Source organism: Ictidomys tridecemlineatus, chromosome 1 (genome assembly GCF_052094955.1).
Source record: "Ictidomys tridecemlineatus isolate mIctTri1 chromosome 1, mIctTri1.hap1, whole genome shotgun sequence".
NCBI classification, from domain to species: Eukaryota; Metazoa; Chordata; class Mammalia; order Rodentia; family Sciuridae; genus Ictidomys; species Ictidomys tridecemlineatus.
In genome coordinates this window covers 132878123-132904364 of record NC_135477.1, presented here as the reverse complement: position 1 = coordinate 132904364, position 26242 = coordinate 132878123, and the positions used below count along the sequence as shown (strand labels likewise).

The 26242-nt window shown below is 37.4% G+C and overlaps 1 protein-coding gene across 2 annotated transcripts in view; it reads right to left on the bottom strand.

Moving 5' to 3' along the window:
- Positions 1 to 525: 525 nt before the first annotated feature.
- Positions 526 to 26242, bottom strand: part of Fbn2 (fibrillin 2) — a 221771-nt gene continuing 196054 nt past the window's right edge. For both annotated transcript variants that reach the window (XM_005324144.4, XM_078047996.1), the window contains 11 exons: positions 25687 to 25818; positions 18535 to 18660; positions 16950 to 17156; positions 15858 to 15983; positions 14539 to 14661; positions 12867 to 12983; positions 12127 to 12255; positions 9758 to 9877; positions 5712 to 5943; positions 4355 to 4526; positions 526 to 2461 (listed from right to left, as the gene is read on the bottom strand). In XM_005324144.4, the coding sequence (XP_005324201.2) occupies positions 2087 to 2461; positions 4355 to 4526; positions 5712 to 5943; positions 9758 to 9877; positions 12127 to 12255; positions 12867 to 12983; positions 14539 to 14661; positions 15858 to 15983; positions 16950 to 17156; positions 18535 to 18660; positions 25687 to 25818 (1859 nt within the window). In that variant the 3' untranslated portion in view covers positions 526 to 2086. The remainder of the gene's footprint in view (positions 2462 to 4354; positions 4527 to 5711; positions 5944 to 9757; positions 9878 to 12126; positions 12256 to 12866; positions 12984 to 14538; positions 14662 to 15857; positions 15984 to 16949; positions 17157 to 18534; positions 18661 to 25686; positions 25819 to 26242) is intronic.

Below are 26242 nucleotides of genomic sequence, written 5' to 3'. Positions count from 1 at the left end.
TGTAAGACTTTTGTGCTCATTTCAGCCATGAATCAAAAGAGAACTCACATTAAAAAAAAACTTGTTACATCTATCCACTTCTCCATGGAGTAGAATGTAGCTAAGCAGCTTTGGGTGATTTCTGGTGAAGGTGCCCTTTGACCTGGGCTATGCCTGCTGTTACTTTTGCTTAAATATTCGGGTTCAGGGAAATTTCTACCTTAAAGAACACTTCACTTCCTCATGGATGCCTGTGGAGGAAGTGAAGAATTTTTTTGAGGTGGCTAGGAAAATGGGTCCCAGGAAGCTTAGAAAAACTCACTACCTTGATCTCGTCCTTCAATTTGAATGTAAGTTTAAATTGCAATCATCAGTTGAACAGTCCCGATGACTCTGTTTCGCATATTTGACCACATTCCTTTGCCTTCCTGTTAGTGTGACTGCTTCTCCATCTGGAACTTTAGTAATGTCCTCACAAGCAAAGCTCTGGCCCCTCCCACAAGTGCAACAGGGGTTGTAGTTCCATAAAACTCTCAGCCAGAAAACTACCCCAAAATAAGCTTTATTGCGAGAAAAGTGTCATATTTGATACACAGACCTACAAAAACAAACAAAACCCAAAACCATAAGTTTTTCCTCACAAACACTTGATTACAAATTTACAGTTTCTCTCTTTTTATTTATTTATTTTTAGTTATTAAAAATGAAACAAAACAAAAAACCCCAAACAGGGATATAACTGCTTACTAATCTTTGGTCAACACAGGTGTGAGAGGAACAAACTGGAAGTCTGCATGTGCTTTGGCCATTTCACATATGAGGTTTGGTCATTGGTCCAGGGACAGGTTCTTGGGTAGAGAATACGGAGACATACTCTTATTAGCACCTCCTGGTACAAAAATCTTTTTAAATGACTAAAGCAAACTAAACATCAATTCATTGTACAAACATCTTTCATATACAATAAGCTATGATAAAACGAGGCATATGGTGTATAACTACAGTATTAATGAAAATTCTAAAAAAAAAAATGGACTTAAAAAAAAACAACAACATATATTCCTTGGCTGCACTGCATGATTTGTTTGCACATATGGCAATCCTGAAACAACTTGAACATAATAAATGCACCATTAATCTAAGACAGCACCAAACACTACAGAACGCCAGGTGTTCCTATTCAAAGGAACGGCAGTTCTTCAGCTGCCTACGGGACCACAAGTACGCAGCGCACCCTGGGTAGGAATGAGGTGTTGTGGGTAGCACATGTGGTTCCTTGAGGTTATGAGAAGGAAATACAGTACGGTTTGGCCTGCAACGCTAACGGTCTCACAAGCAGTCAAGGTATTTTGCTACAGTGGTTGTGCTTCAACTTCCATTGCCTGGTATATCTGTTGATGTGAAATATTGTCACAATGAGCTGCTCTGGCTTTGATCTCCTTTATAAAGAATCAAATGACATTCATGTCTTCTAAATTATTGATTACACTGCCCATTCAGCTCTCTGAGGCTTTTCTTTAAAATAATCAGGTGTGTGTACCAGTTGGATGACTGGCAGAAAACCAAAGGAAACATCTCTTGAATCTATTGAATTTTTTTAAAAGCACCTCTAAAAGAAATAGCTCAAATTTATAAATCTAAAGAAAACACAAGCGAGTTTCCCTTTTTGTTTACATAGTTTGTTCATTTCTCCATATATTACTGCATTAAAAATAAATAAACATCTATATTTTTTTTAATTAGCAACTATAGCAAAATACCCAAAGTGTTACAGACTGCTAACAGAAAAAAAAAAGCTCACATTATTTTTGTGCATTTAGTGCCATATGCTGATCTCTTGAACATTTAGCTTTTTTTTAATATATTTTAAAATGAAGTTATATAAAAAATACAGTAACCACGGTTGCCTTTGTACTCAAATCTTTGGCCACACCAGAGTCTAAATTATCCCTCCCTGTTGAGGGTCAACATTCCAAAAGTCTGAGACAGGGAGGAAAGAAACAAAAGTCATTTTTTTTTTCCTCTTTAAAATTAGTCATTGTCTTTTCAAACGTTTTTGAAGGCTGGCTGTGCTGGGATTTGAGCCTGGAACCAAGTCTGTGAAGGGTTAATAGAGTTGAATCTGCAGCCTCATTCTGAGAGCCTCCCCGAGCTCCCCTAGGAGGTAGTCATCCTCATTGCTCTCTTCCAGTTTCTTAAGCTCCTTCTTCCTGTAGAGAGGGATGCTTGTGATTTCCAGTGTGTATGTGCCGGGCGTGAGCTTCTTCTTGGCTGTGTGCAAGTAGCTGAGCCCATTCCTTTGGTGGATGCGGAAGATGCCGTCATCATTCCCTTGGGAGATGACATAGCGGATGTGGTTGTTGAGGGGCTCAATGGCGGGCATGAGTTCCAGGATGTGCTCCTTAGAGCCAAAGCCAGAGAGATTGAACTTCATGTTGATGGGGCTGTCCATGTCGACACTCTCTAGGCTGATGGGTTCAACCTGGGGAAAGAGCAGAAAACCATTTGGGACAAGTTTCAACCACACTAGCAGCAGGCTCAAAAGGGATCTATGGCCTCAGGAGTTACAGCAGCCACAGTGACAGGTTGTGGCTTCCCACTCTCCCTTTCTGCACTAATAGTGGTTATGAAAGAGGCTATTGAAAATTCCTGACAGCTGGGAGGAAAGGTCTACTCCACAGAGGATGCTCTGTAAATCTTTACGACTTCTCACTCAGCCTTAATGAGGTCATTAAAGTTACAGACTGAGACTACAAAGAACATTCACATTTCAAGTTTTTTGATGCGTTTATGGAATATCATGCTTATTAATATTTTTTTAAAAAGGCAATTTAGGAAATGAGTATAATTTTTTTTTCTCCTGGAGTCACAACGAGAAGTGCTGCTATTTGTTCATTAGAAGGGCTTGTACCCAGAGGAATCCTCATGCTGAAGGTTCAAAGCTCAGCTCTGATTTGCAAGGGAGGAATGATGAGTGAGTTTACTGGAAGCCATCTGTACCATGCAGAGTGAATGATCTGCAGAGTCCCCAGGGCTACAGTCTGAATCAGCTTTAGTAAAATCCAGACAGGCAGAGCGTGATATGGTCAGAGGGTTGCAAGGTGCAAGAATGCTGCTTATGTAAGATATGAAGGGCAAAAAAACCTTGTTTTGAATTGGTACTCATTAAGCAAGGATATCACTATGGTGGCTCAGAAGTGTCCATCAGTAATAAGGCAGAAAGATGTTCCTAGTCTCATAATGGGAAGGTCTTGATAAACAGAATATCTGCATTTATAGTTTGTGGGACTTGATGAATAACTCACTTGTCACATTTCAACATCAACTGGACACCTTAGTCTACACTTAAGGTAAATGTAACATTGACTTATTTTTATAAAATACAATCAAAGCCTTTTTGCCTAAAGAAGTCTCATCATATAGATAAGTTCCTCAGGCCCTGAAAACTGATGCAAGTTACCAGTTCACACTGCCAGTTAGTTGCTGACTAGGTTTTTTGGTTGAGTAATTTCTCTGGAATGATAACTGAAAAGAGTGGTGAGTGGTGACCTCATATTGTCTCTGATCTTTAGGGAAATCATCAACGTCTCCAGATATGGGATATTAATTACTGTAAGAAGGACAGAACATGTGTGACATATGTGTTAGGCACTGTTCTGTGCACTTCATGTGTTTAAACTCAACTAACCCTCCCATCAACCCTCAAAGGTTGGGTATTTTAATTTTCATTTTACAGGTAAAGAAACCAAAGTAGAGAGTTTAAATAAACATGGCCCATGTAACACAGGTACTCATTGGGGAGGGTCAAGGAATATATTCAAAACCAGGCTGTCTATGGCCCTTAACTATGTTGCTAATATGCCATTAATGGAGAAGACATACCAGAGGCAGAAAATTCAAACCCTACTGAAGACAACATTTTTTTATGGCAGGAACATATATTTTATCAATAAAGCACAGAATATGAGATCTAGTTGGGGGACCTATGGAAAATTAAAATCAGCCTAGAATGTTTATATGACTGTTACATACGTACCAACTAGAATCGGAAAAATTCAAAATAGAATGTCATGTTTTGGAATCATTTCAAAGCACTTTTATTCCTAAATGTAAATCTTATATTTTCTGGCACAAATCAAAAACTAAAACAAAAGAAAACGATCTGAAACTGTGAAACTTAAGGTCTTTCCCCCAAGTCTTTGTTTTGAGCTGTGAATTCAACTTATTTTAATTTACTTGTCTTTATTGGGTCTATTAATGTATCCCTTATTTCCAGACAGGTTTAACTATACCGAGGCTGAAACTCCATAACTGCACTATGTGAAAGACCTTCATGTGGATAAAATTTTGTGGGAAAACAGTGAGATCCACTCACAGCACTGGGTGTGGGGTCCTGGACACTTCTCTTCTGCCTGCCATCTTTCTTGGAGTAGCCATTGATCTTGCACTCGTAGCACGTTTCTGGAGACAGAGCGTTTTCTTCATCCACTTCTGAGTCCAGAGTCAGGTACTGCCCTTTGTTGAATCCCATTCCTGAGACACAGTGGCTATTTACAAGAGATGAAGCATTATTAGGATTTACTGTTGACTCGAACAACACTTTTCCAGTGGAAGAGCTGACTTTTCAAGAACACGAAACCAACAAAGCAAATGCTAAAGCTAAGCTCATAACAAAAATCACCCGAAAATTCTTCCTAGTTCTTTTCTTCACACGCAACATCAGAAGATTTCCCCTGGTTTTGAAACAGCAAAATTTCTTTTCAGGTGAGCCCAAGGCTTCTTTAATTCCCAATCTAATTAGACTGAAGCACTTGGAGGGTAGCTTACTCAAGGAGGTAGAAGCAGGTGTAAATTGCTCTAATAAGTGAGATTTCTGAATTCTTATATTTTTGTTAATAAAAGAACCAATGAATTAGTTTGAGATGACCCTCATCTAGACCAAGTCTTGGTTTTAAATACTATTATAAACCAGTGTTGGACACACTGGTCCACACCCCGTCAGTGCCTGCTTCACTCACCCCTCCCTCCCAGGAAGATGACCCTGACTGACTCCTTAATTCCCAGCTTGTGTGCTAACGAGCACTGCTGTCCTGAGGGAAGGATGCACTGGGGCAATCAATCAATCTAATCAGCCACAGCTGACAAGTCTTGAGCAAGTGCAATTAGCTGAAGGGAAAGCCAGCCTGGTGGAGATGGTGTGTGCCGAGCAGAACCACATTCACTAGGAACCAGCCTTTCTTCATACAATAAAAAAAAAAAACCAGATGAGCAAACAAAGAAGACTCCTTCCTCAGGGATTAATTAGCACCTGCAGAAGTCTGTAGAAGAATTTGGGTTGAGGCCATTTCCACATCTCTCTCTTAGCCCAGGTATCTATGGCAACATGAGAGCTGCAGTTTTAAACATCTACCTTGTCTCTGGACTTGGGGTCTGACTGAACCAATTCAGGCCATTATGAGGAACAAAAAGTGATAACTGCATTAAAGTTCAAGTCTTCAGCTCACTCTAAAGGGGGTTAATCCTATGCCATAAACACAGTTTGGGTGCCTTCTTGGTACTTGTTCCTGTGCCTTAAGAGCACCGAGCACCATTTCCACCTCTTGGTGGCTTTTAAAAGCTGTACCCTTCTTAGAAGTGGTAGGTAGCCAGGTGGCCTGCACTCAAGGATGGGAGGAATGGCTGCCTTGCTGGGCCACTGTTTGCTGTTTGGGGACGCTGGTGGGCCATCTTACCCCTGTCCCACTCTGTAGTAGCCTGGTGGGCAGCCACAGAGGTAGCCCCCTTCCGTGTTGGAGCAGCCATAATTACAGGGGTTCTTAGAGGATGAGCACTCATTCACATCATGGCAGGCACTGGAGAACTGGTCAAAGGAGAACCCGGAGGGGCAGGCACACTTGTAGCTTCCTAGGGTATTGTAGCAGGAAGCAGAGCCACAGGCATTGGGGTTGGAGCATTCATTCTCATCTGTGAAAACAAAGAAAGAAACTCTTACATATATACAAGAAGGGGCAGTTAATATGGAAAAGAGCAGGAGTCTCAAAGTACCTATGATTTTATGGGGAAGATAACTTTAGAACTGTATATATTACTCTGGTAGTTGATTTGCAAAGCATATGAAATGAAAAAATGCCCCTTAACTTATGTCTTTTTTAAAAAACCTTGCTTTGCCCTTTTATTTTCTGTTCACACTGTTTTTGAATACATTAGCAGTCCTTGGGGGACAGATATTCATAGCTTGCTTAAGTAATCAAAAGGCTATATGTCAAACAAATCTACAGAGAGTAGAGGAGTAGTTGCCAGGGGCTGGAGAATGACTACTATTAGGTATGGGTTTTCTTTTTTGGGATAATGAATTAGTAGTGTTGGGAATTAGTAGTGTTGGGAATTAGTAGTGTTGATGGTCTGCATGCCTTGTGAGACTACATTAAAAACCATTTAACCATAAATTTTAAAATGGTGAGGATTATGGTATGTGTATCTCAATTTTCAAAAAAGCCTATCTATCTGCATTTATATCTACTCTCCCAGCAATTCCCCAAATCTCCTCTGTATATGGGAACAAGTATGTAAAATAATTAAATGGAAACACACTATTTATATCTACTGAACAAACAACCTTTGGAGTGCCTGAGAACCCACGCCACGCAGTGCAGACGGTGCCTCCGGAGGTAGGTTTGCATCCTGCCCTCTGCCGAGGTGCAGCGTTTAATGACTAGCATTGTACTATACATGCCTGACAGGATAATTATAGGTTATACTTTCAGTTGCTATTATCACAAATCACAAATTCAAAGCCCGATTGTGCTTTTAACTTTGGAGGTTATAATTTTGCTCTTAGCCGTCTGGTTGATGTATAGCATGTGGTTTGACTCCTTTAGACTTTATTATAATCCAAATTTCACCCTGGGCACAAATCACATCTGCTCCATGGAATTCTTTCAATTCTTGTGACTACAGATGGAACACAGAGTGTCTGTTTACCTAATATATGACAAGTGTGTATTTCAATCCTTGTGGGGAAACAGGCCCATTGCAAGGAGGTGTGCCCCAGAGCCCTGACAGCTAGGAGGGAGGAGCAGATCTTGCAGAGCTCAGTGAGATTATGGGAGATGCAGATGGGGGCTCAGTGAAGACAGTTCTCAGACAGGAAATTAAACTTCGTTAAGGACAGCACAGAGGTTATTGGAAGGGTAAATGTTATTAGGCACATTTTCACATGATGAGTCTAGTTTTGGAATTAACTAAGACCACTAAATGCAGAACTCTCAGTCACTGAATATAAAATATACTTGATTACCTAATATGTGAAAATTCTTAACTTTTATTACTTAAGGAGAAAGTCTATAAATTTTCAATAACTTGGCTACATGTGACATAAATATAATGGCTATTTTATTTCTATATATGAAAGTTTTGGAATTCTGCCAGGAAGGCTCATCTACTTTTATAAATAGATCTGACATTCATATGCAGTATTTCTTTCCTAACAGGGATTCTAAATTAGATTATAATTTAATGATATGATCTCGACATTAATATATTCAGACACAGGTAGAAAAAGTACCAGGCAAAACCAATTAAATTGAATAAATTGCATTTAAACATACCAGTCACAAGAATGTTTTCAAATACATTAATATTTTTGGAAGCCCCATGATATACCTCATATTTATAGGCCATAATGTATAGCATGATAAAATTTTATAGTCTTACAAAAATATGGCCTTGTTTGAAACATACTTTGAATTGACTTGAACCTTTCTAAGCTATGCTTGAATTATTTTGGAAAGTCTATGAAAGCAACTGAAAACTACAGGCACTAACTAAATAATAAAGGCTTCACATACTAAGATAGCATTTTTTTCATGAGCAAAAGTTAATAATATTTACACATCTTCAATTTTGAATAATTACAGTACTTGTAAATAGGTGAGAATGTTACCATCAGTATAATCTTAGATACTGGAATGTTTTAAATTCTCTATGGTAACTGTTAGTTTGACGTGAAAGCTTTTAAAAATAGTAACACTTTCAAAGAATTCTATTTTTCTTGAATTGGTGGTGGTATTAATAACATCATAAATTTAAAATTTTATCAATTTAAAGTGTCTAGTGCATTGACTGACAGTTCTGGTCATTTACTAAAAGACCCAGATAAATCTGTCTGAGATACTTCTTTTCTATATTCTCCCATCAATTGTACGAATGACTGAAAATATTTCAAAGTCACAGATAAAGAATGTTTATGGCCTTTCAATTTGAATTTTGTCACAATTCTTATTCTGCTAACTTGTTGCTGGTATTAGTTTCTGGTGGGTGATTTCATTCTATTTCTGCCACATATTTGAATTAAAATTCCAACTGTGTTGTATGGATTTAAGGAAAGAAAGGCAGCCATTTTTTTTTTAAGAGACTAGCTGGATTTCTTAACTTTGCACAGAACTAGAACCTTCTGAAATAAAATTCTTGCTGTGAGTTAGAGACACAGGAGCCTGTTGCTTAGAGTTGGCCATTTAAAAAAAGTGAGCTCACAAATTAAAATTTGTTAAACTGAGGATATCTGCCTCACGTACTTTTAGTTTTGGTCTCATCTTTGAAACCACTATTCCTCTGATTAGAAGGCACACAGGCTTCTGGCTGAACTCTAGTGTAAGCTCTTCTTGGTTGATGCCTTTGTGGAAGTACCCACTCTGAGAATCTCATAAAGGGAAACTGGGATATACCACACCACCTTGATTCTTAGGTCATTTCAAACAGTGCTCGTAAATTCATAAAAAACTTGTGCAGCTAATTTTGCTCTAAATGTTTACAGTCAGGAACTTCAAAAAACATAAAGAGATTGAATTGACACTTCATACACGATCTTCTCAATTCACCAAACTGTCATTGAAATTTCTTTGGAGAGGATCACAAAGGGTAAAATGAGATTAATTTATTTAGTGGCTCACTATGGCACTATATTTGAATAATGCATTGAGTAATTTAAATCATTACAAACAGGAAGCATCCATCATTCTTTGCAGGACTATTGTTTCCCTTCAGCTCAGCAACATCGGCTTCTAATGTCAAAATTTGTTGGATGGTGTGTCTATGAAGTGCACTCAAATGGAGCCAAGAAATTAGGCATATGCTAAGTCAGTCAGCTGGTTATTCAAATAGAATAACGTTCTCCTTGATCGCTTGCTCTGTCACTGAAGAATTTCCGTGATTATCAATGCAAGAAACAGAGTTGAGTGCCTACATATTTTATCAACACTTTGTCTGGAGTTGTCAACAGTGCTTGTTGTTACAGGTTACTTTTTCTACTTTAAAATACTTTGCATCCTTCATTAAATTTCTGTGACAGGACAGCACAGATGGACTTTCCTCATTAAGTTGATCTGAATTCTTTTAGATTTATAGGAGGGGAATGGATGGGTTAGCCTTTAAGTCCCAAATCTAAAGCCATCAAATTCCTGATAAAAAGCAGCTGACTAGGGCAAATGATGATGATGATGATAATTCTTCACCCTATCTTCAGAAACTTAAGATTACTTCTAGTGGCAATTTAAAATAAGATTACTGTTGAGTTACCATTGGGTACTCAAAAGCGTTTTTATCATAGATATTTTCAGACATGCAGTAGAATGAATTCCCATACGTCGGTCTTAAGTACTAGTTTTTAAGTTCTAGAATTCAAAGGCTATTTTGAGACTTTGAACCTTTATTATTTGTTCACTTTATGTAGAGATACTTTAAGGCGAATAAAGCAGGGGTTATGTAATCAATGAGCGCTCACCAACACACTGGTTCCACTGGTAATGCTGAATATATCCTTGTGGGCAGCCACACCTGTAGCCTCCCAGGATGTTCTGGCAGCCATGCTGGCACCTGTGGTTTCCATCGCATTCATCAACATCTGCAAAAACAACCCCAGCAAAATCTTTAGGTCCCCCTTTCCTCTACTCTTCTTGAATGCATTCTAAACACAACCTTCAGGGGAACAAATAAACAAGACATGGTGCCCAGAGAAGCTATGATTTCTTTCCAAGTCACATGGTTATTAGTCAGTGGTGGCACAAAGCATGGTTCAGAGATAAGAAACCAGCTCATTCTATGCTCTCCACCAGACCATGGTATATCAGTGCTCTGAATAACAGCTTAATTTCAGCAAATCAACCATAGCAACCACAAATGTTGTGCATTTTGGATTGATTAACTACATATGGTATGATTTATCTGGTAAATTATATACATATCTATATATAGATAAAGATACACACATTACATATTCTAGTAGATTCCAAAGTGATTCACATGTAATTCTCATTTTGTGGAAGATACAAGCACTAAGAGATACCTAAAAAGTATAATGGTTTTGGAAGCGAACACTTTTATTACCATTTAAGGTTAATTAGATGCAAATCCCTTTTAAGTATTTGACTGTTATTTTTAGACAAGATGTGGTATTATTATACATATGGAGTAATTTCTTTGTTCATATATGCATACTCTTTTGGAATGACAACTGAGGCTTTGAAATCTACCCAGAAAGAGTGAAATAAAATCGGCATGTCTGATGTATGTGTAACAAATTTACATGGATAATTAATAAGTGGTATCTTATGTGCATGGTCATGAGCTGGACTCACACATGGCAAGCAGCTGTAAGTTCAGAACACTTTCAGTGTGTCAGTGACTTCAAATATAAAATCGAAAAAAATTTTTTTTGGTACTAGGGATTGAATACAGGGGAACTGAGCCACATCCCTAGCACCTTTTTATTTTTTATTTTGAGACAGGTTCTCACTAAGTTGCTTAGCACACCTCGCTAAATTGCTGGCTTTGAACTTGCAATCTTCCAGCCTCAGCCTTTGGGGCTGCTGGGATTATAGGTGTGCACCACCGTGCCCAGTTAAAATTCAAAAGTTTTAAAATAAGTTTTTGGCTGAAAGACATAAAAATCCTATAAGTCTTATAAAGAACTCATTAAATACTTTGAACATATATAGAAAGAGTTCAAAATCATATTTCTAGGAATAATTTATTTAAAATGGATAATTAAATCAATAAAATATACATTGTAAGGTTACATAAGAATGTAGAAGGAAATGTATGCAGCTCATGATCTTGGTCATGGTTTATCCCATAGAAGAGACCAATCCTAATACATCTGTCCTATAATATACTAGATCTTGCAATATAAACACTGAAGACCTGGATGGTATTTTATCGACTGCAGGCAGATTCTTATTTTGTCACCATTGAACTGTTCCTTTGGATTTTATTAGAGGAAATACCTATTGCTGGGGAGACTTTATAGAGAAAACTCATTGTAGAAAAAGACAATATGGCAGGAGTCTCAGCCCATGTAAGATAGAAGAAATAGCCATCAGTTTTCCCCAGTGCTTTCAATACATTTCTCTAATTCCCTGTGGTAACAGGTTCTCTTTTTCCATTTAACTTTTTACACTTTGAACCATCATGGAACAAAAGCCCAATTATTGTTAATTTGTGGTATATTTGTATGCCACCGTAAACCATGTTGAGCACAGATTTCTTTTTCAAATCAATTATTTCTCAGATCAATGATTAGGTAAACAGGTTTTTTTTTTTAAAAAAAAACATTTACTTGTTCTTTTTAGTTATACATGACAGTAGAATGTATTTTGACATATTATTCATACAAGGAGTATAAAGTCCCATTCTTGTGGTTGTCCATGATGGTGGAGTTACACTGGTGATATATGCATATATGAACACAGGAAAATAGTGTCTGATTCATTCTACTGTCTTTCCTATTTTCATCCACCCTCCCTATCCTTCATTCCCCTTTGTCTAACCCAAAAAACTTCTATTCTTCGCCTACCTCCACCACTCCATGTGTTAGCATCCACATATCAAAGAGAACATTTGGCGTTCAAACAGCTTATTTTTAAAAGTTAATTTGTAATTCCAGAATTTTTGTTTTATCACATTCACATTTTCCTCTGCTCTCAAAAAGATCACTAAAACTTATGGACAAAATTCAATTGCCAGATTCTATTTTGCTAAACCATCATTTTCTCTTTTGAGATGACTGCAATTTATCATCTAATGGCTTGGAGGTTGAGCGAAATATGTAGTTTGCTGTTATGAGATAAAGGATTTTTAAGCAAATAAACTCACCTTCACAGTTCAATCCAGTGGCATCAAGAGAGAACCCTCTCTGGCATTCGCAGTTGAAACTTCCAGGGGTGTTCTGACAGATTCCCTTTGCCCCGCAGAGTGAAGGCTGAGACCCACACTCATTGTTGTCTAGCAAAGCACCAAGAAGGAGGTGTCAGACATCCCAGTTATTCACACATGACTTACATTTTACTACATGAAGTAAAAAGTGATGGATGAAAGCTTAATCTTCACTATGTAAAAACCTAAGCCTGCATTCACTGTTATATTAAAGGCAAACATGGTAAGAAAAACTGTATTTCTGAGAGGTTTGAAACTAGGGTGTATTTTAGGGCCACTGCAGGAATAATTTTAGAGAATACAGACGGAACATCTTTTAGCATGTGCTTTCTAAAATGTAAAAAAAAAAAAAAAAATGCCCTGTATTCATTAGCATGCTCTAAATTACCACGAGCCTGTACACATTTTATCTGGACACCATAGCTATTTTCAGAACATGATGTAGAGGCATTGCCTGGAATATACGGTGCACATGTGCTTGGACTGTTCAGGCCTTTCTTTCTCAGGATATTGTTCTTGTGAAAAAATGTCTGTACCATTAGCAACTTCTTTAGACCACTAATTACAAGGGGCCTGTTCTAAATAGAAGTATGAAGACACGATTTAGTAATCATTTAAAATACAACTTTCATGTACCTACCAAAAGTGTGTGAAAGTTCCCGACTGTAATTTTGCCTTACCAATGCAAGCAGTGTGGTGCTGGGTGAAACCAGGTGGACATTTACAGGTAAAGCCCCCCAGGGTGTTGACACAGAGGAACTGGCAGTTGTGTTGTTTGGTCTGACATTCATCGAGGTCTGAAATTAAAGACAGTCCCATGGAAATCAGAGCAGTGATCTGGCTACGCATCCTTTCTCATGAAACCGCAGGAGGCATGCATGTTTCATTGGGAGTATTTTGTGCAATTTCTTTTTTTTTGCTGGGATCTTTGTGGGCTTCCATATGCATATGACAACAAGCACTTTCTCTCCCAGTATTTGAATGGCATCAATATCATGGGCTACTATGACAGGATGACAAAGGCAATCCGAACACAGTTTTCTTAAAATAAGTATCTAAAAGTAACTAACCAGATCACAATAGGTTCCATGAACTATTCTCAAAACTAATATTCAAAGGTTATAATTCTTGCATTTAATGCACTTTAGTATGTTCAGATTGTTCCTAGTAAAGGAGGGATCAAATAAAAATAAAGCTGAATTTCGAAAATGATGAAGGTCCTAACACAAGCATCCAGCTGGATTCTCCAGATCAAATAAAAACACCATCAATACCAGAAAGCAAAAAGCAAAAACAGGTTCTGTAATTTTAGTCACAAATAATATTCATAACTTGGCAGGGGGGTGCACATCTATAATCCCAGAGGCTCAGGAGGATGAGGCAAAAGGATAGTAGGTTCAAAGCCAGCCTCAGCAATTTAATGAGGCCCTAAGCAATCTAGCAAGACGATGTCTCTAAATAAAATAAGGGCTGTGGATGTGACTAAGTGGTTAAGCACTCCTGGGTTTAATCCCTAGTATACCCCCACCATGGTATTAATATTTGGACTTATATAAAAGAAAACTCAACATTTGGTATTGGTTAGTCTGAAAAATTAGGAAAATACATTTAAAATACATTCACTACATAATATAAGATGTAGACAAGACTGATTCATTATTTTATGGCTTAAAATATTTCAGTTGCACTCATATTATAAACACTGCAAAATTAAATTCACCCATATTGGCTCTCCAAACATGTTCAAGATAATATTAGGTCTTGCTCTTAGTTTGTTTTTGGTATGTTTTGGAAATAAATCTCATTTTACTGAGGATAATCTATATTTAAAATTTTTCTTAGTCCTTTTATTCCACACGGGTGAAGTTTCCTACAAAATCAAATATGAGTATACTATTGAAACTATTTTAATAATTAAACTTAGCTTAAAAATAATTACTTTTAATACAACTTACTTTTAATATAATTTACCCATTAATTTTCACTTTTCTGCAACAGATGTGTAATAAAGATAGCTTAGAGGAATGAAATCTTAGGTAAGTAACAATAGAAAATCTTTTAGTGATTTGTTTCAACTCTTCCCCTGCCAACATTTCATTTTGCTTTGTTTTAATTTTTAAAAAATGTGTGTGGTTTGCTCTAAGGAGCCAACTCTTGGACTTTAAAACATTTTCTCTGCTTCCATTAATGGGCCTTTTGATAGAAGTTTCTATGACTAATAAAATAGCCACTGAGAAGGTGCATTGTTATGAAGATGATGATGCACATGGTATAATCCCTGATTACCTAATATCAGAATCTGAAAGTAGAGAGAGAGAAAAGACTCATAATTTCTGGAGACTCTTTGCTCACCTTTGCACGTCTTCCCATCCTCTTGCAGGACGTAACCCCGTGGACAGGAGCACTGATAACTCCCTTCAGTGTTCTTGCAGATAAAGTTGCATGGTTTCGGGGACTGGGAACATTCATCAAGGTCTAAGTAAAAGTGATGTGAAGATTAAAGTCCTGGTTAAAAGAAACAACCAGCTTCTCTCCTCCCTCCATATTCTCATATTACTCTTTTTGCTTTTCCTCTGGCACTTAAAATGAAATACAGCCAGACAGAAATGAGACACAGGAAGATTTTCCTTAAGGTAATACTGAAATGGGTAATCTATTGGGATATCACATAAGCTGATGAAATATGGAGGAAATATTTTTTTTTCTTTAGTGAAAACTAAATCGATTATTTTGTAAAAATTCAATAAAGGGCAGTCCCCTCACCTCCAAATGTCAGAATGAGATAATAAAAAAATAAAAAAAAACAATAAAACAGTCAAAGGATTCTCTACTGAGACTGCTTAGCAATAGAAATTTCAGATGATGCTTATTTTTATGCAGAGAATAGTAAAAAAGGCATTCTTTGTATATTCAAAACATGCAAACTCACAATAAAGGCATTTTTCTTTCATCAAAAGAATGACAAGTGGGTATTTGTAAATTAAAAGATAAAATATTGAAAGAATATTTCATAATTTTTAGGTTTCCCTGAGGTTGAATAGACATTTTTTGATGAATTGAGCATTTCTGCAGCCCACATGGTCAAACAAGTAGCTGAAATGGTGCTGTCAGGAACCACATTATTGAGAGGAGTGGCATTGTTTTCATAAAATGTGTGTTCTGAAGCTCCTTGACAAAGATCCTATACTGACAGTAAGCAATTTGTAAGACACCGTAGTAGACAAGTCCCAGATACAGAGGTGCCCAGCCTCATTGTTATGGTTTGGATGTCCCCCAAAACCTCATGCGTGACACAATGCAAGAAGGTTAAGAGGAGAAACGACTAGGTTGTAAGAGCCTTAACTGAATCAGTGATTTAATTCCTTGACAAGGATTAACTGAGTGGTAACTGAAGTGTTAGGGTGTGGGTGGGGGAGGTGGAATGGCTTTGGTGTATATATTTGTATCTGGTGAGTGGAGTCTCTCTCTCTGCTTTCTGAACACTATGATGTGAGCTGCTTCCCTCCACTACACTCTCTAGCCATGATGTCCTGCCTCACCTAGAGCCTGGGGGAATAGAGCCCTCTGTTGACCTCTGAAACCATGAGCCCTCAAATAAACTTTTCCTCCTCTATAGTTGTTCTGGTCAGATCTTTTGTCACAGCAGTGAAAAAGCTAACTAAAACACTCACCTACACAAGATGTTCCACTGATGTCTGTGGTGTAGCCAACTTTGCAGAAGCATCGGAAGGAGCCCATGGTGTTGATGCACTGGCCGTTGGTGCAGAGGTTTGGCATTACCTTACATTCATCAATATCTGTGGACCAAGAAAACCAACAATAAACAGAGGTCAGTATGTATGCAAAGTGAAAATTATTTGAAGTGAAGAGAAACTTAGGAACTGAAATGAGAAAACCGACAGCAAATACCCCTAGTACTTCAGGAGAATCTTTTCATTATTCAAAGAATAGAAACATGGAAGGAAAAGAAGTGATACAAAGACATAAGCAAAAGAGGATGTGTGCTGAAATTGCTTTCTAGGAATACCCATTTTGTTATCTAAGTATCAATCTTCTTTTTTTTCCCCCCTGTCATCTAGAGGGCTACCTCTCTGAAATCCAACTAATTTGGATTTGAGATGATTTCCCATATTTTGGCCTCAAATTAACATTTCTATTAGACTCTGAATAAATAATTTTTGGTAGTAGTCAGGCAAAGAATTGGGAATCTGTGTAATAATGGAGGAAAATGGCCATTTGCAGAACATTGGTTTCTTAACTGGGTGTACCAAAGAATGGAAACCACCAACCAATCAGGAGACTGTTATTTTGAGACTATGCTACAAATAGAAGAAATTCCTATATACAAATAAACAATATTTACTTAAGTAAGGCAAGTGTAGTTTGGAGGTTACAAGAATGCACTTTGGGGTCAGACAGATTTGTTCCATCCCTGGAATTATAGTCCCTTAAAATGAGCATGATCTTGGAAACATTATTTATTGTTATATTAGATTTGTGTTTCAGTTTCTAATTCATTAATATTGGAATAATAAATTCTACCTTCTAGAGGTTTGATATGAAGAAAAATATTTTAAAATTTCTCCAACTTAGACAAGAACATCCTGTCTATTTGTGTATATAATACACACACATATGTAAACAGAAACATGCAAATATTTAAGCTATTATCATTACATCAATTTTCACTCTTCTTTCAAATTAATCCAAATTAATGAAATTCACTATATTGATAAGATAAATGATGTTTTTCAACTCCTCACCTCTTCCATCTGTGGTATATCCTGGGCCATGAGGACAAATCTTTTTGTACTGGGCAGTTCCAGGAAGTGGGCAAAGCTCACACTGGTGGCCCCAACCTCGCCCGCCATCACAGCAGCATTCTGACTTTGTGACAAGATTGCGACTGCTGGATGCCATCTGACACATTGTCTGTAATACCTCTGCAAAGCAGAGTCCCTGTCGATTGTCTGAAACAGCAAAGTAGTAAGAGTTAAGGCTAGAGAACTTACACTTCATTATATTGGGTTTCAAATTAAATAGGACAATCAATGCTTTCCCTCAGCAATATTTGTTTTAAAGATAAGTGTTCTTTTATATGAATAATCCACATTGCATAAGACAGCTTAACTGTAAAGTTTTGGTGATGGTTAAGTTCACAGGGTTTTCTTCACTACAGACAACTCATTAAATTTGACAAAAAGTGATACTATACAAACAGATGTATCTTTTTCCTTCAATCCATGAGCAACTAAAGGATAATGAACCACCATTCCCATAGAATCCAAATGAAAGGAAAATTAAAATTTTCTCTCTCAATAAGCAAAGGAGCAACATGATTTATTTTTGAAAAGCAACTTCTAGACTATGTTATGAGCTTGGTACATATTCAGTCAAATCTCTTGTTATTCTCTTCTAAAATATTATTTAAAAATCTGGACTGAGCAATTTTTGTTTTTTAGTGTAAATAAAGGAATCTCTCTGAGGGAAATCTATAATATGGTTTTATAAACCACCATAGTGAAACTGTTTGTAATATGAGCAGAAAATTACACTTTCCTTGTAGGTTATCTTTTCAATTTCCTAAAAGATTGATTATTAATAAAGATTCAGACTGGAGACAGCAATAAACAAAACTTTTTTCCTGACTAAAAAATGTCCTGGGATTTGAAGCAGCTGACCTCATTCTGAGAAGGACTGCACATAGTCGAAACATGGTCTTTTTATGCCACATCAAATGATGATATTCTTTGTTTGCTTTAAATCTTAATATACCATACTTTTCCAGTTGCCATAATCAGCTGCAAAGGTTATAATGTATGCACATTTTTTTGCATTAAAGATACAACACAATGTCACAGGAGAATATTTTGTAAAACATTGTATTTTGCATTAAGATACAACACAATGTCACAGGAGAATATTTTGTAAAACATTTTATGTACCATTAATATAAAAATCAACCTTCATTTTTGAAATGTGGCATTTACTTTGCATTAATATCAGCAGAGCTTACCTCACATTGCAAATATTTTCTTTTGGAATTAAATCATCCCCTGATGTAAGTTTTACTAAGGTCACATTTTCCATAGAACTTAATTAATCTTAATTTTGTAAAGTCTATTTAAGATTGTTATTTATATTACACATAGATGTGCACCACAAGACACACGTGTACAAATACGGCATTTTAATAGATGTGTACTTTGAGGAAGAAGTATGTGGATTACTCAGATTGGAACATTGGTTTAGCAGACAAGAATATATATATGTGGCACTCTTCTGTGATGACATCATAAAACAGATGTCTTATTTACCAAGTAAAACATAATTCATGTATCAACTTACCAAGACATTCAGTGCCTGAGGAACTTGACTGGAATCCTTCATTACACTCACACCTGTAGCTTCCAATTATGTTAATACAACGCCCGTTTTCACAGATTCCTGGTTTGGTCCTGCATTCATTTTCATCTTTAGAAAAACAAATAATATGAAAAATGAGTGGCTTGTAAAATCATAAATTACCCATTGTCTTCCGGTGAGTTATATCTTTTTTTTTTTTCTTTTTGGAACTTCTTTTATCAAAATACCAAGATGGGATTAAACACAGTAATTAATCTTTACCTCATTCTTCCAGGTGGTTCTTTCTTAGGGAACATTTTCTTCCCACTCACCTCCCTCTGGGGAAGATGGATGGGCTTCTATTCAGAATGGAAAAGCTGGCTTTTGGAAGGGATGGGCTTGCCCCAAGACACCAGACCCGAAGGGGAAGAACTTTGGGTAAGAAGCTGTGAGTTTATGTGACAGGAGATAAAGGCTGCAGGGTGGGAGGAGGGAAAGGCCTCCCAGGCCAGGCAGGAAGGCTCTGGGGAATACCACAGAAGCTGTCCTCTGTGAGGGCAGTTAGTGAGACAGGCAATAGGGGAGTACTGCCCTTTGATAAAGAAATCAATCTATTAGAACAAAATTATTTTATCAAAGTTTCCCATGTAAGTACTTATTGTATTTATTTCATATTTCTTAAATATTATTTAGTTATTTTTTGTCAAAGCTATGGTGTTAGGAGTGTAAGGTAGCTCATGGCAATCTTATCTTTTGGATAAATTGCTCCTTTCATCTTTACCAAATTTTAATTTTCAGTCTTTTTCCCCGGGTGTTTCTCTTTATCAGCGCTTGCCTTGAATATCTTGCTCTATTGCTTTCTTTTCAACCTATCTCACATTTGATTAAGGTACATTTCTTGTAAAAAGCACCTTGCTAAATTATACCCCATTTGATTCAAATGTATGAATTGTCAAGATCATTGTACTGTCATGTGTAGCTAATAAAAAAAAGCACCTTGCTGCATTTTAAACAATTTTTAAATTACATTTATCTTTAAACCAGCAATTTAGCCAACATCTATCATGACTGTCATGTCTCAATTTTCACCTGCCATTTTATTTTTTTACATGTACTGTGCTATTTCCTCCTTTTCTCAGCTATTAGATTAGTCTAGTTTTCTATTCCTTCTTCTTGCTCCCAACTCATATTTAGAAATTACAGTGTACTGTTTATTCTTCTAGTGGTAACAAACAATTTCAATGCATGCTTCAAAATTACCCATTATGTTCTAGCAGTTTGAATTAAATCTTTGTTACTCAATTTGTAGGTGTCCTATATATGGGGCATTGAAACATAATGGATTTTAGTGCATATATTTTCTACCAGTGTCAAAAGTTTAAATACATATATTTTTTGTTCCAAAAGCTTCTGTAACAAGTACCTTTGTGAGTATTTACTTCTCTTTGCTCTCTGCCAGTGCCAACAACCATGTTAATATGATCTAGAAACTTTGTCTTGTTACATTTGTAATGTTCTATCCATCAGCATCTACTTAAATAAACATCTACTTACTGGCTTATTGGCTCTCCACCACATCACATATACAATCACTTTCTCTTGGATTAATTTTAAAAAATTATATTAAAGTATACAGTTCAGGAATTATTTCAGAGAGGGTATTTGAGTGGTAAATACATTCTAAAACAGATTTCTGACAAGGTCTTATTTTGATTATTTCCATACTTGATTTTAGAATTTTAGTTAAAAATTATTTTCTTTTACTCAGCATTACTGTTCACTTGTAGGGAATCTAGCTTTTCTTTCTGGAAGCTCTAAGGATTTTAACTTTGCTCTTAGTGTTTTGAAATTCACCACGTTGTGTCTTGAGGTAAATATCATTTCCCTTTTAGGAAAAATAATATTACAACCATTTAAAAATATATAAAGTACTGAGCTAATCTCTGAATTTTAAAAATTGCCTAATTATTATTTCTAGAATCTGAGGGTGCAAGGTCTGCCACCTTGATCTAATCTTTTCCCTAATGTCATCCCACCTTTGTTCTAATTAACATTTTAGTCGTCTGAATTGTGTTTTTCAAAAAGGGCTCTTGCTAAATATACTGCCTGAGCTCAGATATATAATAGAGCATTTGTACTTGAAAGATAACTTAATATGTCCCAAATTCTTAGATTACTTTTGCTTTACTGCCACTCATTTTGAGAATTACCAAAAAGCAGGGGTTGCTGTTGTTGGCATTTGTAACTTTAGAAGGTATACTTTGGTTTGATGTGCCATTTATAAAATTTTCATTTCCAGCATTCACTTTCAATCCTTTGCCAATTTCTGGACCATATCAGCATTGCTAGTAATTGACATTTTCATTTTCCATCACTCCTGTGCATGCTCACCTGCCTGACCCAGTGCAGCACAACAGGCTTGAGGAAAACAGTCTCAGACATGCCTCATTTTCACATTCAAGTTGCCAATGGCTATTTGGTTCTTCCTCAATGATCATTGTTTCTCAGAATGTTCATGCTCCTATTTTCTAAAATGATTCCCTTGACACTGAAATGCATATGCTCTCACTTCACTGTGAGCTACCAGGATGTGGCCTTCTGTCCTTTGCCCACAATGAAGTGTCTTTGGTTTTCCTAAGGCCAGCCCTGCACTGGCAGTCTGGGGTTGCATTTCAACATTTCAAGGACTGAACCCCTCAGCATGCATTCTCTAGAAACTACATTCTAACAAACACTCTCTCAATCACATTTTACCCCTCTAGTTTGCTGCCACGTTTCTTTATTTTCCTTTAGGATAAAACTTCCTGAAAAAAAAAAAATCTACGGTAGTCCTGTCTACTTCCTCATCTGATACTTTCTTTTCTTTTCTTTTTTTTTATATGCCTTTATTTATTTATTTTTATGTGGTGCTGAGGATTGAACCCAGGGCCTCACATGTGCTAGGCAAGCACTCTACCGCCGAGCCACAACCCCAGCTCCAACATCTGATTCTTTCTTAACTCACATGCTCTGTCCATTGAAGCAGCTCATCAAAGCTTCTTATTCTTCCTCTCAATAGTGTTATCTTAAGGTTATTACTCCCTGACACTTGCATCATGTACTTTTTTTAGTTCTTGAGACACCATACCAACCTGGAGAGCTTCCTGTCTTGCTGGCTGGTGTTCTCATCAATCCCATGTGTGTGTGTGTGTGTGTGTGTGTGTGTGTGTGTGTGTGTGTGTGTGTGTTTTAAGCACGATGTATAGGCCAGCAATTTATATCTCTGCCCTCTGCCCACTTGACAGTATACAGAACTTTTATTCTTTTGTGTTCTCACAAATTCTGGTCCTCTGGCTTTTCCAAGGTAGCATCATCCAGTCAGTTATTCAAGTAAAAATCCCAGGACTCATTTTTTTTAATGCCTCTTTTCCTTTGTCTACCATATCCAACCAATCCATCAGCAGAACCATCTGTTGCTGAACTCCAGTCCACTTCACTCCCTTTCTAGACTCTTTATGGTACCATCTTTATCCTTTCATCTGGATAATTTTTAAAACCACCTAAATGAAATCATCCCTCCTTAAAATGCATTACCTAAGGCAGCCAGAAATCTCTAAAAATGCAAACTAGTCAATAACAACAAGTAACAATTGAAATTTTACCATCTGCCAAGCACTGAACTAAGGGTTCAATAATTCTTTAATCAAGCCAACAACCCTATGAGGTAAGTGCTCTCATTATTCCTATTTATTTTTACAGGAGGAATTTGAGGTACAAAGGTAAGCCAAGTTGCCCAAGGTCACAGACCTGGTGGAAAAGAAACCAGATTTTCCTATTCACCCTTCATCCCTGGGGCCCACAAACCACTCCTCCACAGTGTGCTCTGCATCAAGCCAAGCTCTTCATGGTGGCCACAGCGCTCTCGCCGCTCTCCTACACAAACTCAGCTCTGCTTGCCTCACTTCTGCCACACGTGCTTTGCTCTTGGCATTTCTTGTTTCACTTCTTGGTTGCAGCTTCATCAGAGAAGCTGTCTTCCAAATGACAGGAGCTCCGAGTCAGTCATGGAATGTTATTTTCTTAAAAAGACTTGCCACTCTATGAAATGATCATGTTGATGTCCTTATTTATTCCATGCCTGTCTCTTCTAGATCAGGACATAAACTCCTGGAGAGTAGGGGAACTGTCCTCTAGTTCATTACTGTATCCCCAGCACCCCAAACATCATAAGTGTTCAACAGATACAACCGAAGCAATGAACAACTGCTCTGCACCAGCTTTTCACGAGTCAGTATGCCTTTTATGATGTACAAGAAACTTTTCCCCAAATACTCAAACATTTTTGAATATTTTTCCTGTTTTGTTTATTTTCTTTTTTAAAGGATTTCTATGATGCATGCATTAGGGATTTATTTGTCTTCCCCTTGTTTGGTCTTTCTATTGATCCCTTGCAAATCCACATTCCTGATTGTGTTTTCAGTCTTCATGTGTTTTATGACTTCTCATGTGACTTTAATTTCTGTGGAGTTTTATTTCTTCCCAGGGCTTTACGAGATCCTCAATTCTTAATTTTGTCTTGTCTTCTCTTTCCCAATCTTTTTTAAAATCTATTTACATTTTTTACTTAATAATATCTCTTACAGAGTATTAGAGTGACTTTTCTAACTCTTGGTTTCCTGAGGTTCTTGAGTCTGTTTATTTTCCTTTCTTCTCTTTTTCTCCAATATGTAAACATTAGCTGCAGAGTTGTACAATTAATTCATCTTTGGACCATTTTCTCCAGTTCAGCTACTTGCTGAAAACAACAGCAGAGCAGGTCACAACCAGTACACTTCCACAGTGTCAATTTGCAGTTTTTGTAGGAACATTTCCTTGCCAATCGGTCATGCTTTCTGTCCTGGCATTACACTCAGGCTTTCAGATAATTAAGGAGATAAAGATCTGTACTCACAGGCACACTTAAGTCTTAGAGTCTGATGCTTTTCCTCTTCTTCTTCTTGCCTTACTTCTGATGCTTTTCCTCTTCTTCTTCCTGCCTTACCTCTAGAAGCCTCCACGTCTAGATGAGTTTGTGGATAATTAAACATCATGCTACCAGCTTCTCCTTCATTTCCACCTCTCTTGATACTTTGGTGGGTAGACACTTTCACTGCTGTCCCCCACTTTTGTCCCTAACCTTCTAATCAAAGATTGCTGGAGGAACTTTAAAAATTAGGGCAATCCACCAACATCTAAAGAAGATTATGCTACCAAACATCTTCCATGTTTTTGTTTGAAATTTTACATCGTTAGAAGGCGTTCTTGGAAGCTGCAGTGGTGACCATTTCTCTTTTGATCAAGACAGTCCTGTATTCTCCCTCACCTGTCATGATTCTAAAATCTTCCAGGTTTGAAAATGAGATAGAAGAAACTCCTCTATTCTATCAACTTAAAAATAAAACCTTCCTTCCCCTAGATTATATTTCAAAATGTTAATGAATTCAAAAGTTATTCTGCTGTCATTTTCATTAAAATTTAATAATATTGGTACATTTTTATTAGAGATCTTTATTCATTTATTTAAGAAATAATTACTGGGCTATATTATATTGCATAGTCAAGTTTCCACCTCTGATTAAGTTTACAGTTTTCTTTACAAAAGGTTTTAGAATTCCTGTGTAACTTCCGTAGCTTGCAATATTTTATTATTGCAGTTGACCTTTTTGAGTAATTTTGTTGGATTTCAATTTCATGTACTTAACATTTTTGAAAATTATTTGTAGGGGCTCTATCTTTCATCCTGAGTTTTGTAAACACTTTACAATATTTTGGCTATTTTTATGGAATTTCCAGTCATGAAAACATTGTCTGCATAAAATGAAAAGTTTCCTCATGGTCAAAAATAAACTTTGCAAACATTTCAGCTATCAGTGTAGTATAATGAAGAGTTTGAGGATCAGAAAAGTTCCAGAACCTACATCTTGTCATTTAACAAGAAAAGATACACATGTAAAATGTGGCCCTGGATCTTTTCTTTGTAAAATAAAGTTCACATGATCATGGACTATTAGGGGCAGAGCAAACACCCCTCTACTCCACTCCTTCCACCAATCCTGCTCACTGAGTACAGTGAGGAAACTGAGGAAGGACTGAGAATTAAATCACTCTGAAGGCACACAGCTTACTTAGGGCAGTTCCAGGACCTGACACCTGGAACTGGTGTCACATGAAGCTCATGTGTTTGGTCCCCAAAGCAGCAATGTTCATAGGCGGGGCTCTGATTACATTAATTGGTTAATCCACTGATTGGTTCATAACTGAATGGATGACTAGGAAGTGGTGTAAGCTGTAGGAGGTGGGGGCACAATGAACAAAGTAGGTCTCGAACCCAGCCCCTTCTGCTTCTTGGCCTCCATGAGGTGAGCAGCTCTGCTCCACCACGCCTCTCAGTCATGATGCTCTGCCTCACCACAGGCCCACAGCAATGGAGCCAGCAGACCATGGGCTGAACCTCTGAAGCTTGGGCCAAAATAAATCTATCCTCCGGTAAGTCGTTTTTCTCAGGTATTATTTTACAGTGATAGGAGACTAACACAGAAATGAGGTCCATTAGGTGCATATCCCAAAGGGGAATGTAGAGCCCTAGCCCCTTCCTCTCACCCTTTTGCTTCCTGGCTGATGAGGTGAGCAGTTTTGCTCTGCCATGTGTTCCTGCCATGATGGTGCTGCCTCACCAAAGAACCAAAACCCAGGGCCATTGGCCATGGCTTGGAACCTCCAAAACTACGAACCAAAATAAACCTTTCTATGTTAATTATCTCAGGTATTTCACTATAGTGACAAATCCACTCATAATCTGATGGATTATTTCAAACATTTAAAAAAATTAATTTTATATTGCACATGTCATTCAGGAATTAACCCTTTTCTAAATCTAGAGTTTCAGAGTTTCAGGACACAGAAGATCATGAAAAACCAAAGGGCATATGTTCTCAGGCCGCATACTCACCACTGAATGATCCAGAACCTCTTACATTGGTGTGGACCCTGATACAGTCGAAAGCTTACTGTGGCACACTGAGCTTTCACACAGCTGGAAAAATAAGTGGCTTGCAGTGAGGAAGATTTGGGAACAGCGACACCCAAGTGGCTTGGAGCAGGCACGTTACATACACAGAATCATCCTTCAAAGCTTACCTACACAGCCTTCTCCATCAGGCCTGCGGGCCATTCCAGGGGGGCAGATGCACATGAAGGTGCCAATCAGATTCTTGCACATCATGCCTCTGGATTCACAGTCGTGTAGCCCTTCAGCACACTCATCCAGATCTATATAGCATTTTTAATAGGAAAAAGAAAAATAGGAAATGGTCTGAAGCAGGCTATACTTCAGTAATTTTAAGTCACATTTTTTGGTCTTTGGCTCTAAACATGTTATTTTATGGTATGAGACAGAAAGGTGGATCATGGTCTCTTCAAGTGTTGGCTATACTCCGGATTCACAACCATTCCAGCACTAATCCTAACAATAATTCCAGGGAAGGGCAATATTTGCTTAAGAACTCAAGACTGTAACATGGTGGCTCCTTAACCCCTCTTTCCTTCTTCAGCTTAATTGCACAAACCATCAGATGTCTCGTTATGTAGGTATGAAACTGTACCAGCAAAATGCTGTCGTATTTATTTCTGTAAAGCTCTAGAAGAAGCCCGCTGAGAACTATAAAATTACTAAATTGTATTCAAGCAAGGCAAA